Raw genomic sequence first — 13464 nt, forward strand, 5'->3', positions numbered from 1 at the left:
TCAATACAAGGCCAGCCTGGTCTACATAGTGAGTTCCAGGGAAGCCAGGGGAACAAAGTGAGACCCTGTCTCCAAAACAGGGGGAAAAAAACATCAACAGAAAACTTTGTGATAGAGCCGAAGTATACTCTCCATCTACAGCTGCATAATATTCCTGCAGATGTGTCCCTCTGACCCGTTCCCATCACCATGCTGTTTCCATCTCTGGCTTCTCAGTGTAGAGCTGGGCCAACAGAGCTGTGTCAGCACTGTCCACCTGTGCAATGGAGCTGAGTACCTGCCAGTGGCACTAGCGCCACAGGCTGCACTCAGGAGCAGCTCTGACACCACCTGGGGTAAAAGTCAGCAGTTGGCACCAGATGTGTAGACGTGGGACAGCCTAAATTTGTTCTAGGAGGAATCTAAGTTTATCTTCAGGAAAAGAGCCAAACAGAATACAAAGCAGCCAATTTTTTTTTTTTTTTTTTTTTTTAAATAACATTATCAAAGGTTTGCTATAACTTAAGCCTTTCCAAGGCACTGCAAGCCTGTAGTCATTCACTTAGTCATTGCTGGCAGCTGTGCTGTCTTTACTGTAGTAACACCAAGGGCCTTGCCATGCATGCTAGGCAGGTGCTCCCCTGCTGAGCTGTCCCCAGCGCCTGCTGTCCTTACAGTGATCCACTTGGAGGAATCACTCACTCCAGCTTATGGGCGAGTCCCAGCCTCATGATTTAACATGACCGTCTATACAGGGATACCGCCATCAATCCACCAGCTTCACAGTGGAGTGTCATCTAGAGTCCTCACGCCTCCCTTAAGATCCAGTGATCCAAAAGTAAGAGCACGGAACGCAGGAAAAGCTGCCCCTAGCGTTAAAAAGGCTGCTTTCTCAGGCTCCCCACGCAGGGATCAGAGTGACAGACCTCAGTGGCACCATCAAGTCCCACCCAAGCTTGAAAACCTGAATTTGATTCCTGAGACCTACATATTAGCAGGTGAGAACTGACTCCCAAAAGTGATCCTCTGAGCATACGTGCCTGGTGGGAGGCCCGTATGTACGCACGCATGCACACACACAAACGCAGTTTTGAAAATCCCACATTAGAGGACCTAGCTCCCATGGGAACAGAACTATCGCACTTTTATGATTTATATGATGTGTGAGGAGAGTCTTCCGCCTCCTTTCAGTGCCTTCCCACTTTCCATGAAGCCTGCCTGCCATTTGTCTGACATGTAGTGGGAAATGAGTTCACAACAGGGGAGTGGGGAGCAGTACCTGAACACAGGATTGAAGGGCAAGGCTGTGTCTCTCAAACCCTAGCTTGCCTTGCTGATTTCCTCATTCCTTGCTTGGTTCTCCTAACTTTGATGAGCAGCAGGGAACAACAGACAAAAAATGGGTATTCTTCAGCTGCAGGACTCAGAACTACTCACCAGTGCATGCACAGGACTCTAGCTCCTGCTCTCTCTTGCAGAAGGGGATGCATTTCCCAGCCTTGCACTTGCCAAGGTCCAAGCACACAGTGTCATCTTCAGCATCTCCTGGTGGGGGGCACTCACTGCTATTCCCTGGAGGCAAACACCAATTACAACTCAGTCCAGGGCACAACAGTTGTCCCACACTGCTCTCTAAGAGTCAGTATCAAACAAAGAGCAAGGCCTCAAGGGCTGCTTTCACAGGAAGGGTACTTGACCCTGGTTTCAAATACATATTCATATGCCACAGGGCACCTGGAGAAGCAATGGGAACATACCTGTGCAGTAAGATACTCCTTTGCAAGTAGCATTAATAGCCTCCTGGCACTTCTTCTGGGCTGTCTCAAATTGACAATTTTTACAGCAAGGACTGTTCCTATCACTATGGAAGAGCAGACAAACACTGTTCAATTCCAATGACAGCCCAACATCCAATGCTATGGTTGTGTACGTAACTTGAACACTGAAGCAAGACCACAGGGCTAAGTCACTACTGAGTTCCTGACTCCTCTGAGGCTATCTGCCCTGTGTTTGTGTCCCTTCCTAATGTGGAAAAGTTAAGTACACACAGCAATCACCTTTACATAACTTGGTACTCTTTGTTTTCATTAATGAGTTAAGAAAAAAGCCAGGGTCAAGAGGTGATAGGGCATGCCTTTAGCCCCAGCACTTGCCAGGCAGAGGCAGGAAAATCTCTGAGTTCAAGGTCAGCCTGGTCTACAGAGTGAGTTCCAGGACAGCAAGGGCTACAAAGAGAGACCCAGACTTGGGGGGGTTGAGGGAGGAAGGGAAGCCAGGGATGTACCACTGGCTAAGAAGCAAAGTAGCCTGAGTCCTATGACTCCTAATAGAATCTATGCATTAAAAGGCATAATGTACAGATGAAATACTCAACAAACACTGGTCTATTAAGGTACTTTAAAAAATGGAAATAAGCCAGGTACAGTGGTGCTGCACACCTTTAACCCCGCACTCAGGAGGTAGATCTCTAAGTTCAAGGCCAGCCTGGTCTACAGAATGAGACAAGCAGGACTACAAGAGAAACTGTCTCCAGAAAACAAAAACAAAAAAACCCAAAATAACAACAAAATTGGAAATATAAGTATCTTCCAACTTGGAAGCTGTTTAACATCATTAAATAGCACCTCTACATTATTCTAGTATATGAATACACAACGACAGCTCGCCACCTTTGACTCTTCCAATATATTGCTACTGTAACAGATGGATCCATGAGTAGCCTTGTTAAATCAACTTTATTTAAAACTGGCCCCCCACCTCACCCTCGCCCCCCAGAGAGGGTTTTACTAGCCTTGGCTGGCCTGGAGCTCACTATATACACCAGGCTAGACTCCAACTCAAAAAGATCTGTCTCCCTCTGCTTTTCAAGGACTGGGATTAAAGGCATGCCCATCTTTTGTTTTTGTTTTTCAAGGCAGGGTTTCTTTGTGTAGCCTTCACTGTCCTGGACTCACTTTATAGATCAGGCTAGCCTCGAACTCATAGCAATCCACCTGCCTCTGCCTCCTTCAGTGCTGGGATTACAGGCAGGCACCACTGCACCTGGCCTAAAAGAGTCTTAAAAATTAAATGAGATAGCTAGTAAAGGCAGTCACCACCAAGCCTAATTTTAAAATAAAAATAAATCTTAAAGCACTAGGGAGGCAGAGGTAGGTGCTTCTCTGTGAGTTCTAGGCTATTTATATATAGAGTTCCCAGTCAGCCAAGGCTACATAGTGAGACTGTATCAAAAATAAAAAAAGTAAAATAAAACACAAAAGGGAATGCTGTGTATCAGAGGTCATGCACGCAAGGTCAAAGTTAAAAAAAAGAAAGGTTGAAATATTTTCCATAGAGTACTGTACTGGCGCATGCACATCAATTCTCACCCCACCCCCCCTCTCTCACTTACTCTTACCTCAGTCAAATGCCTGCTTTTGCAATCTCCGGTTACCTGGGCCCTCATTCCCCCAACTCTCTGTGGGAACACTTCTCACCTGCACTGTACACCTGGCTTCAGCGTGCAGTCACTACTGCAGCAGGTGTCATTGTTCAGGTACATGATGCCCGGGTCACACTCTTCTCCTTCATCCACCCTGGAGTTGCCACACACCTTGTTGCTGCGCTCCTGGAAGCACTCTTGAGCCTTACTTTCTATGGTCTTGTAGATGGACTGTTTACTGCAGTTTGAAAACATCTTAGGAGAAAAAAGGGCCATGAGCGTCCAAAAGAACAAAATGAAATTCATTCTCATGCAGTACTTCTCTACAGACAAATCCTTACGGTGAAGCCACCATCAACGCCACCGCTGAGCTAGGTCAAGCAAGCACAACAGTAAATCACGGAAGTAGAATAAGGTAGAAAAGACTGATTGTTGGATTGTTTGGTGATTTACTTAAAGTGTTGCTTGTACTGCCTGTTTTCCAAGCACAACTTCCCCTGCTGTCCAGAACAGAATGACCTGGAGAAATAACTGAAAGAACGGGCTGTTGTTGATTGCCAGCTATGCTTCTGTAAAATCTTGCTTGCTTGCTCACCCTACCTCATGGTTTTAGAACAATGGTTCTCAACCTGTGGGTCGGGACCCCTTTCCGATCTCCTGCCATCAAATGTTTACATTACGATTCCTAGCAGTAGCAGAATTACAGTTACGAACTATCAATAAAATCATTTTATGGTTGGGGTCACCATAACATGAGGAACTGTATTAAAGGGCTGTAGCATTAGGAAGGCTGAGAACCACTGCCCTAGAGTATAAAATAAAGAATATAAACTGCACCTAGCATAGAAGCCTTTCAGGAGCTTTCCTGGCTTCAGTCCACAGAGGACATTGGTGGGACGTGCTTATTCCAAAACGATTGATGCAACATTATTTCCCTCTATTCAATACAAAATGGCTAGGGTATTTATTTTTTGTTTAAGGCAAGGGTCTCAACTGTGTGGCTCATGTAGGCCTGGAATTGTCTATCTAGACCAGACTTACCTTGAACTCTCAAATATACCTGCCTATGCCTCTAGAGTGCTGGGGTTAAAGGAGTGTCCCACTGTGCCCCACAGGTCACAATGGTCAGTGACAAAGACCTAAACCACTACAGCCAGCAGAATGCCTCTTCATTAGCAGTTAAACTCTCAAACAATGGGTCTCCAGCGCCTAGACAGTGCTGAGCACATAGCGACCAGTCTGTCACTGGCTTTGGCTTTCTGACCACTGTCTATAGATCCTAGTCTTCTGTGCTTTCTCTCAGTGACTTTCCTTAGGGAATCCCTTAGCACCCCTTCTTTATGTCAGGGTTCACAGCTCATGTAAGCATCACAGGGCAGCTGCTCGCTGGCCCATCTAAGAGCAAACAGCACTGTTTGTCCAGGCATAAGGAAAGAACCACCTTATTTTTGTCCTGTGGTCCTTTTCACCTAGTTAAACAATATTTAAGAAACTCATGAACTAAACATAGTGGCACACACCTTTGATCCCAGCACTGAGGACACAGAGGCAGGAAGATATCTGTAGATTCAAACCCAATCTACACAGCAAGTTCTAAGACAGCTAGGACTATATAGAGAGACCCTGTCTCAAAAAAAAAAAAAAAAAAAAAAAAAAAAAGAAAGAAAGAAAAAGAAAGAACATCATGTAGGGCCAGGAAAATGACTGCCTCTGCAGGTAGAAGGAGCCGATTGCCAAATCTGGTGAGCGGAGCTCAATCCCCAGGTTAGAGGAAAGAACCCCTAAAAGTTAGCTCCACACATGTGCCCTGGATACATATGACCTCCACAAATAAATACCTGTAAAATTATTTGGAAAAAAAAAATCTAAAACAAAGAAGATGCATAGTATCTTTTCACAAGGGGAGGTAGCAGTTGAGAAAACTAAACTGTCAGGAGAAAAAAAATGTACTAAGTGTAATGGGTGCAGAACAAAACCAGGTCTGCCCACGCTCCACCCTGACTAGCAAGTTCCCACAGGCCATTCAGGGCCCATGGGGATTTTCATGGAGGAGGAAGCAGCATCATGTGCTTTCCCTTGCAGTAGAGTGTACAAAGTTACCCAGCCTCCAAGTTCTGGCAGCGCCCTGGAAGCACAGCAGCCCAATGTGGAAGCTACTAACTATATTTGGCCACTTAGAAATTTTTCCTCATTCAATGTTTTATACTTTTTATTGCCAAAGCATCCAAGCATGCACTAAATGGACAACAGTCCCATCAGCGCTCACAGCCTCCACACTGATTCACAGGTTCTCCGGATTTACTCCCTTTCCTGTTTCATCTTTTTGTTTGTTTGTTTTTGTTTTTGTTTTTTTGTTTTCTCGAGACAGGGTTTCTTTGTGTAGCCTTGGCTGTCCTGGCATTGTAGACCAGGCTGGCCTCAAACTCACAGGGATCCACCTGCCTCTGCCGAGTGCTGGGATTAAAGGCGTGCGCCACCACCGCCTGGCTTTCCTGTTTCATTTTTATACTTGTTTTTAATAGCTTTATTAAGGAATTTTTAATCTCTAGTACAGCAAGGGGTCAGGGAGGGACGAAGGGCAACAGCAAGTGAGGGTGGTAACAGCACACTGTGAAGTACTGCCAAATTAAAACAAGCAACAAACTGTATATAAGACTATCAGGTATAGGGCTGGAGAGATGGTTCAGCGGTTAACAGCACTGGCTGCTCTTCCAAAGGTCCTGAGTTCAATTCCCAGTACCCACATGGTGGCTCACAACCATCTATAAGATCTGGTGTCCTCTTCTGGCTCTGGCCTGCAGGCATAACACTGTACATATAATAAATAAATAAATCTTTAAAAAAATTGTCAGGTATATGATAGATATTGATTTACATTCAAAATTTAGATGCACCAAGATAGGAAAGACGTTTTCTTCAAGGCTGCCAAATACAAATAGCCAAAACACTATGAATGTAACATTTATATAATTACCGATTTGTTTCGTGGTTCTTCTTGTTGTAGGTAGTTTATTATATATATGTGTGTGTGTAGTAATATAAATGTGTATGTAAAGAAAAAAAGATTGTCAGGTAATTTTTAAGGTTGCGCCAAACACCCTCCTCAAAAGTTAAGACTCTGACAAAAGTTACTGTAACTATTATAATGAATTTACATGTGATTGTGCTGGCTTCGGCAGCACATATACTAGAAAAGTGGAACGATACAGAGAAGATTAGCATGGCCCCTGCGCAAGGATGACACGCAAATTCATGAAGTGTTCCATATTAAAAAAAATAATAATTTACCTGTGATTAACCTTGACAAAAATTTCCAAATGACAGCTGTAGCTACAGCTAAGATGGGGCTTGTGTCACTGGAACCACACACCAAGTTCCTACTGTGTTTGACAGCTGTATCTCTAGGAAGTCTGGAGGAGTGGCCCCTTCCCTGAGCCCTGTTCTAGCCACTCTGCAGACCGGGGCACAGCCTGCTCTCCAACCACTAAGCCCAGCCAAAGCACACATACCTTGTTGTTCTCGTGGTCACCACTCACAGCTATGGGGTACATGACGTACTTTCCTCCCTGGTCCTCATTTGGGGCACATTCTGCTAGCCCATCAGGATCATGTTCTGCTCCAAAATTGTGTCCCAGTTCATGAGTTGTAACCAGGTCAGCTTCCTTAAGCACCAGGCAGAGAAAGTATGTAACCATCAGCTACTTTTGCTACGTTTTTCAGATCAATTCACATAAGCAGTCTATACCCACACACGCCTAGTTGTTTTTTTTTTTTGGGGGGGGGGGCAGGGTAGGTAACTGGAAGATGGCTCAGTGTTTAAGAGTGTTTACTGCACTTTCAGAGTTCAGCTGCAACCACCTCTAACTGCAGTTCCAGGGATCAAACATGCAGGCTCCTGTGCACACATAAACTCACACTGGCACATATGCACACATATAAACACTAAATTCATTAGTTAAAAAGCAAAAATAAGATGGATGGAGACTGAGAAACCACATCCAAAGATGACCTCTGACTGCCCCATGCACAGATAGGGAGAGAGGGGGAGTGGTGGGCATGTGAGGTGAGGTGTGGGGGTTGGAAGCCAAAAGTTTTCCCAAACACATGTATGATTTATTTTTCCATCTTCTACCGATAGTGACACTCTCCTCTCAATTCCCCTTGCAGGGAATCCGACTTAGACTATCAAGCTTGGACACTGCCTTTATCTTCTGACCCATCTCAACTATCCCAATGTTGTTAACATTTCCTGGGATTTAAACCATAACAGCCAGATGTGGTGGCGAACACCTTTAATCCCAGTACTCGGAGGTTACAGGTGTGTAACACTATCCCTGGTTGTACATGGTACATGCTAGGCAAGCACTCTACTAACTGAGCTACATCTCCAGACTGCAAAACAAAATATAAAAATCTTTTAGGAAAAAAAAAGTCACAAACAAAGGCTAAGGACTCATATATTTTTAATGGCATATGGATGCCAGAAAACAGAGCAATGCCTTAAACACTGCAGGGCAGAGCACACCCAGCCACATTATCAACCAAGTACACATGAGTTATTAAAAAGACACCAGCATAAATATGTAACTGACATTCTAATGCAATGGATTCCAAATCTACCCTGTTTAAAAACACAGACCAGAGAATTGCTTCAGTGGTTAGAAGCACTCGCTGTTCTTCAGCACCCTGTTCTGGTATCTGTAGGGATGCACATATGCACACACATGTAAATGTAAAATCATTGTTTTGTTTTTTTTTTTAATCAGAAACATACCTTTGTAAGGATGGTTTTACCATAATTTTTTGTACTAGTCAGACCACTATTCAAATAGATGTTTTTCTTCCCACCAGGGCTGTAATAAGCTAAAGGAAAAAAGAAAGAGAGAGAGAGACAAAAAATGCCCTTAGACACAGAAGTAAAACATAACCCAATCAGCTTTCTCTTTTGTCTCAGTGTCATGACAGCACAAATGAGAGGCTTACCTTTTGGGCAAACCCCTCCATGACTGTTTGCTCTGGGAGAACCAACGTAAGCTAATCCAAGAGTTCCCATATCAAAATCTTGGTACGTGAAAAGATGCGCCAGGCAGACTTTAGATGCTTCTTCAGCTATATCAAAGCTAAATTGCTTTAAAGAGAGAGAGAGAATTCTTAAGTAGATTGTCATCATGCCAGACTCAAGGGTGCTTCAACTGACTATCACAGAACAGCTGCAGCTCAGCACCTGCACCTACAGTCACCTGCAACACAACGTGATTTCCCTGGGGTTTACACCCAGCCAAGCAAGTGGAAGCACAGGAGTGGGTGGGTAGCTTTCAGGCACCTTTCATCTACTCAGAATGAATTAATTCATTGCTCTTCCACAGAGACCGAGTCAGGACTAGAGCAGGCCCATGCTATAGCATCTCCAAGTATTTCAAGAGCTTAATGGCACTCTGCAGAATTAACTCACACTTGCTGAGACTATCTCAAAAGCAATGATATGCATGCCTGTAATCCCAGTACTCAGGAGGCAGAGGCAGGCAAATCTCTGAGTTTGAGACCAGCCTGGTCTACAGGACAGACAGGGCTGCATAGAGAAACTCCGTCTCAGAAAAACAAACAAACAAACATCAAAAAACAAAACAAAACAAAGATACTAACTTAATCTCCCTCAGGGTGACTGGCAAATCAAATTACTTAAACCGGTATTATAGATACGTAGCATACGATCTCAATATGGGGGGGAGGGAGAATGATAAAAGCCTTTAGCTCCATTCAAGTTTCAAACTTATCTTGGTCTTGTGGGTGCATAAGCAAGAAATCCATATAAGCTAACCTAGACCAACACATTGAAATGACAAGATAATAATTAAAAAAAAAAAAAAAAAATCCAAATGTCCCAAGCTGCTCAATTTGTAGCAATCTGTTACAGCAGCAACAGGAAATGAACATCCATCCCAGTGCATCAAGCCACAGTACAATGAAGCAGTAATATGCCACACTGGGCTCCTGCAGCAGTGTACTACAGTAAGGATGCACACCAGAGAAGGGAGTGGCCCACACCTGTCATCCCAGCACTGGGCGGCAGAGGCAGGCGGATCTCTGTGAGTTTGAGGCCAGCCTGGTCTACAAATCCAGGCAAGCCAAGGCTACACAGAGAAACCAAAAAAAGAAAAAGAAAGAATGCCTAACAGAGTGCTAATATTCTTCAAATATATTACCAAATGAAAGTAAAATGTTTGAATTTCTATAGATCCCAGGTTATACTTGTACTTCCCAATACATGTTCACAGTCTCTTGGATAAGTACTACCCTAAAAGACTTGTGGGTACATTTCAGAGACCTAACATGCAAAACGGTATAAAAGTCTACACAGTGACGACGCATGTTAAGTTTCCAGAGAAGGGCCACTGAGCCTAATTAGATGCTCAAAGATATTAAGGTTTCTACCATGTTTCTTCACTAGTATAGATACATCAACACATCAGAAAAACTAAAAAAAAAAAAAAAAAAAAAAAAAAAGCATAGTTAAAAACAAACAAACAAACAAACAAAAAACCCTACCTCTAGCAACATCTTCACATCCCAAGCATCTTTTTCTTCATTTGGAAAACTTTTTGCCATATTAAAGTGTCTTTCACCAGGTTTTACGTGGTTTGGAGACTTGAGAATTCGAATCTATACTTAAGAGAGAACATACTTAGAACAATTCCAAAATATCTTAAGACTTTTACTGCATTCTTTTCACCACTTGAAAAAAACGGCCTCTTGCTGAGCATGGTGACATATGTCCATAATCCCAGCATGCAGGAGGCAGGGGCAGGCGGATGACTGGGAGTTTGAGGCCAGCCTGGTCAACAAAGCAAGTTCAGGACAGGCAAGATAACACAGAGAAACGCTGTCTTGAAAAACTAAAAAAACAAAAATAGCCTCTGGCCAGGTGTGGTGGTGCATACCTTTAGCCCAGAACTCTAAAGGCAGAGGCAGGTAGATGTCTGTGTTTAAGGCTAGCCTGATGTACAAGCCTGTTCCAGGATAGCCAGGGCTGTCTGGAGGGACCCCGCCTCAAACAACAACAAAACCACCAAAAATCCAGCATCTGAGAGCTGCAGAGACCTCAGCAGCTAAGACCATTTGTTCCTACTCAGAACCCAGTTGATCCCACAAGCAAGTTCACAACCTTCCATAACTTTAAATCTTAAAACAAATCAAAACAGCATCTGTATAACCCTGGTACTTGGCAGGCTAAGACAGGGCATGACTACTAGTTCAAAGCCAATCTGGGCTACATAGCCAAAGCCTATCTCAAAAACTAAACACCCAAACCATACACATGCACGAACACATACACATACACACACACACATCCCCCCTTCAACTATCTACTCCTATAAAAAAATGTTTTGCAAACCAAATTTTTAGCTTAAATATTCAGTGTCCAAAAGAAACTGAAATACATATGGTGTAGTAGAAAACATTTATAAAGTTATAAATGTACTAAATTTTCACATCCTTCACATTTATTTGAAAAAAAACTGAGAACTTGGGTTACATGATCCTAAGATATTACAATTATAGCCAACAATTTAAAAATGAAGGGTTGGGACAAATGCCACTTCTGTACCGTAAGTATAGGAGACTATTAAACCAAAAAAAACCCAAAGAACTAGAACATCTCCTTGCATATGTGTTTAAGACAAATTCCTATTAAACCCACTAAGAAGAAAGGAACAAAAGTTTCTGATCAGAGACTCTGGGAAAGGGGCGGAAGCCATGCTCAACTCACTGTCTTCTGGCCTCCTTCTGTCTGCACTGACACTAAGGTTTACAGAGGAAGGTCAAGGTCAATTCTGATAAGAAGTAACTGGAAGCCCAAAAGGACTACACACCTAAATTACATCCTCCAACTCATCTTAAATAGATTAAAGAAGATGGCATTTCTGTTTCCTATATTAGCATACTCTTCAATTGTTTTCAAGTGCCTAAAGCAAAAAGGAACTAGTTACTGATCCCTCAAACTCTAAACATAATGTAGTGATTTTAAAACCAGGTTTGCATTACATTATCATAGGGAATGATAGCCAACATAACATAAAGTAAAAAGCCAAAGGGTGTGTTAAATACAGACTCACCTGGACACCTAGGATACACACACACAACACAACACCCTTGGAAAGATAAGCCGTGACTGATGGAGAGCTCACTATGTAGACAACTTGCAGAGATCCTTCTGCCTCTGCCTGCCAAGAACTAGAATTATAGGTATGTCTCCCATGCATTGTATTCTTGAATAAATTTCCTAACCACAGACTCAAAATTGTAGAATTACAACAAAACCTCCTTCTTTGCTCTTCTCAGAGATACAGGGGCCATAAAATTAGAATATCCTAAAGTCTGAAGCATAATCAGAGGGAAAAGAAAACACTACAGGAAATTAAAGAGCTATAATTAACAGAGAAGAATGTAATAGCACTAAGAGGTCTCATTCCTGAAATAACCCTCAAGACAGAAACTTTATCAACTAGTGTTAAAATACAACACAATTTATCATTTAAAAAAAAAAATCACAAAATGAGAATGTTTTATAATTAATGTTAAGGTAGGCTATGGGTTTTAAAAAAATAAAAACATTTACTACACCCAACCTCATAGATCAACACAAGGCCTACTGTTGATGAATACCTGTTCTATCTGTATTCCATAACCTTTAAATCCTGCATTATCCCACGAAGTGTTCCGGTATATGTCATCAACACGGTCGATTAGCTCTATCTGTGGATACAAAATGCGAAGTTATGTAGAGCTCTACCACTCTGCAATGTAACAAAACCTACTGTACTGAACATCCAGCAAGACTTGAGTATGAGAACTGGCATTGAGAAGCTAATTCTCACATCTGCAGGTCTATCAAAAAGGTTATCGCTAGAGCCCACTTTAAAATACGGCTACAACAAAGAATGTTACTGTCTACTGTCTAGGCTTTTTAAATACTGCCATCTCAGTCAACTATTAAAACAAGTCATCTGATTTACCAGAAACCCTAAGAAGTACATTTTCATTCTGTGTCATGAGTGCTTGAAATGTTGCCCTAGAACCAGTGAAATGGTAAACTTTAAAAAAAATTTTCCATCTGGGGGGGGGGACATGTATGTTTTTTGCATGTGTGTGCACATATGCACTTACTTATATGCACATGATACAGGCAAAGCACAATCATTACATCAAAAAGAACAAAACCAACAATAACAAAATGAACTACTTATTTTTTCTCAAAGAAGAGTATCTGTCAAAAAAAAAATGGGTTAGCCGGCTTGTTCCAGCTATGAAGAATACGTCTTTGCTTTAAGTAGCAATCGGAAAAGCACTCTGAAAAAGTGACCCTCACAGTATGCTCACATTCATGGTGTACAATACAAAGAAGTAAAATACAACAAGCCCTTTAGTACAAACCCCAGATGAAGAATTTTCAAGACTCTCTTGCTTAGGAACAAGAATTACAATGATTCCCACTATTCTCCTAATAAATTCATCCATACGACAGAAGAAAAGGCAAGAAGGCTGAGCGAGAGTTGGAATAGAATGGAGAGAATGGGAGAGGAGGCAATGAGGAAGCTGTCTTTGCTGTACCAGGCTGTGGGCTCATGAATAGCTGCATTATCTTATTCCCTCAATGACAACATTTTAATCAGTGCCAAGTTACCAAAATGAATGGGGTCATGCTGAGAAAAAAAATCCTGGGGAAAATCACTTCCTTGACTTAAAATTTTAGTAGCTGATACAAGAAGTTCCATGTCAGGCTGGGAATATAGCACAGTGCGAGGGCACATGCTCAATAGACATGAGGCCCTGGGATTGAGCCAGGTCTGTATTAACACTTGTTTAATCTTTCCTTCCTATCTCTGCCCTAGAGTTAACTAAAGCCATGAATGTCTCACTTATTTCATATCCTATCCTAAGGCCAGTAACAAACCTCTGTGGAATACAGATACAAGCAGAAAATACACCCACGTTCACACAGATATATATTTTTATAAGCATAAAATCTATGCATGTGATACTAATGTTTTTACAGAGTTCACTCA

At 42.3% G+C, this 13464-nt stretch overlaps 1 protein-coding gene and 1 non-coding gene across 4 annotated transcripts in view; one reads left to right on the top strand and one right to left on the bottom strand.

Annotated features, from left to right (window-relative positions):
• Nucleotides 1–13464, bottom strand: part of Adam17 (ADAM metallopeptidase domain 17) — a 44971-nt gene that overhangs the window by 4726 nt on the left and 26781 nt on the right. For 2 of the 3 annotated variants that reach the window (XM_051143916.1, XM_051143924.1), the window contains 8 exons: nt 12065–12154; nt 9947–10060; nt 8384–8528; nt 8175–8263; nt 6910–7062; nt 3456–3655; nt 1737–1840; nt 1417–1551 (listed from right to left, as the gene is read on the bottom strand). In XM_051143916.1, coding sequence (XP_050999873.1) covers nt 1417–1551; nt 1737–1840; nt 3456–3655; nt 6910–7062; nt 8175–8263; nt 8384–8528; nt 9947–10060; nt 12065–12154 — 1030 coding nt within the window. Of the gene's footprint in view, nt 1–1416; nt 1552–1736; nt 1841–3455; nt 3656–6909; nt 7063–8174; nt 8264–8383; nt 8529–9946; nt 10066–12064; nt 12155–13464 lie in introns of those variants that run through there. The other variant, XM_051143932.1, reaches the window with a different exon arrangement.
• LOC127196830 (U6 spliceosomal RNA) lies at nt 6564–6672 on the top strand. The gene has a single exon (XR_007831555.1). It is a non-coding gene; the product is annotated as a U6 spliceosomal RNA (small nuclear RNA).

Source organism: Acomys russatus, chromosome 1, assembly GCF_903995435.1.
Source record: "Acomys russatus chromosome 1, mAcoRus1.1, whole genome shotgun sequence".
Taxonomy (NCBI): domain Eukaryota; kingdom Metazoa; phylum Chordata; class Mammalia; order Rodentia; family Muridae; genus Acomys; species Acomys russatus.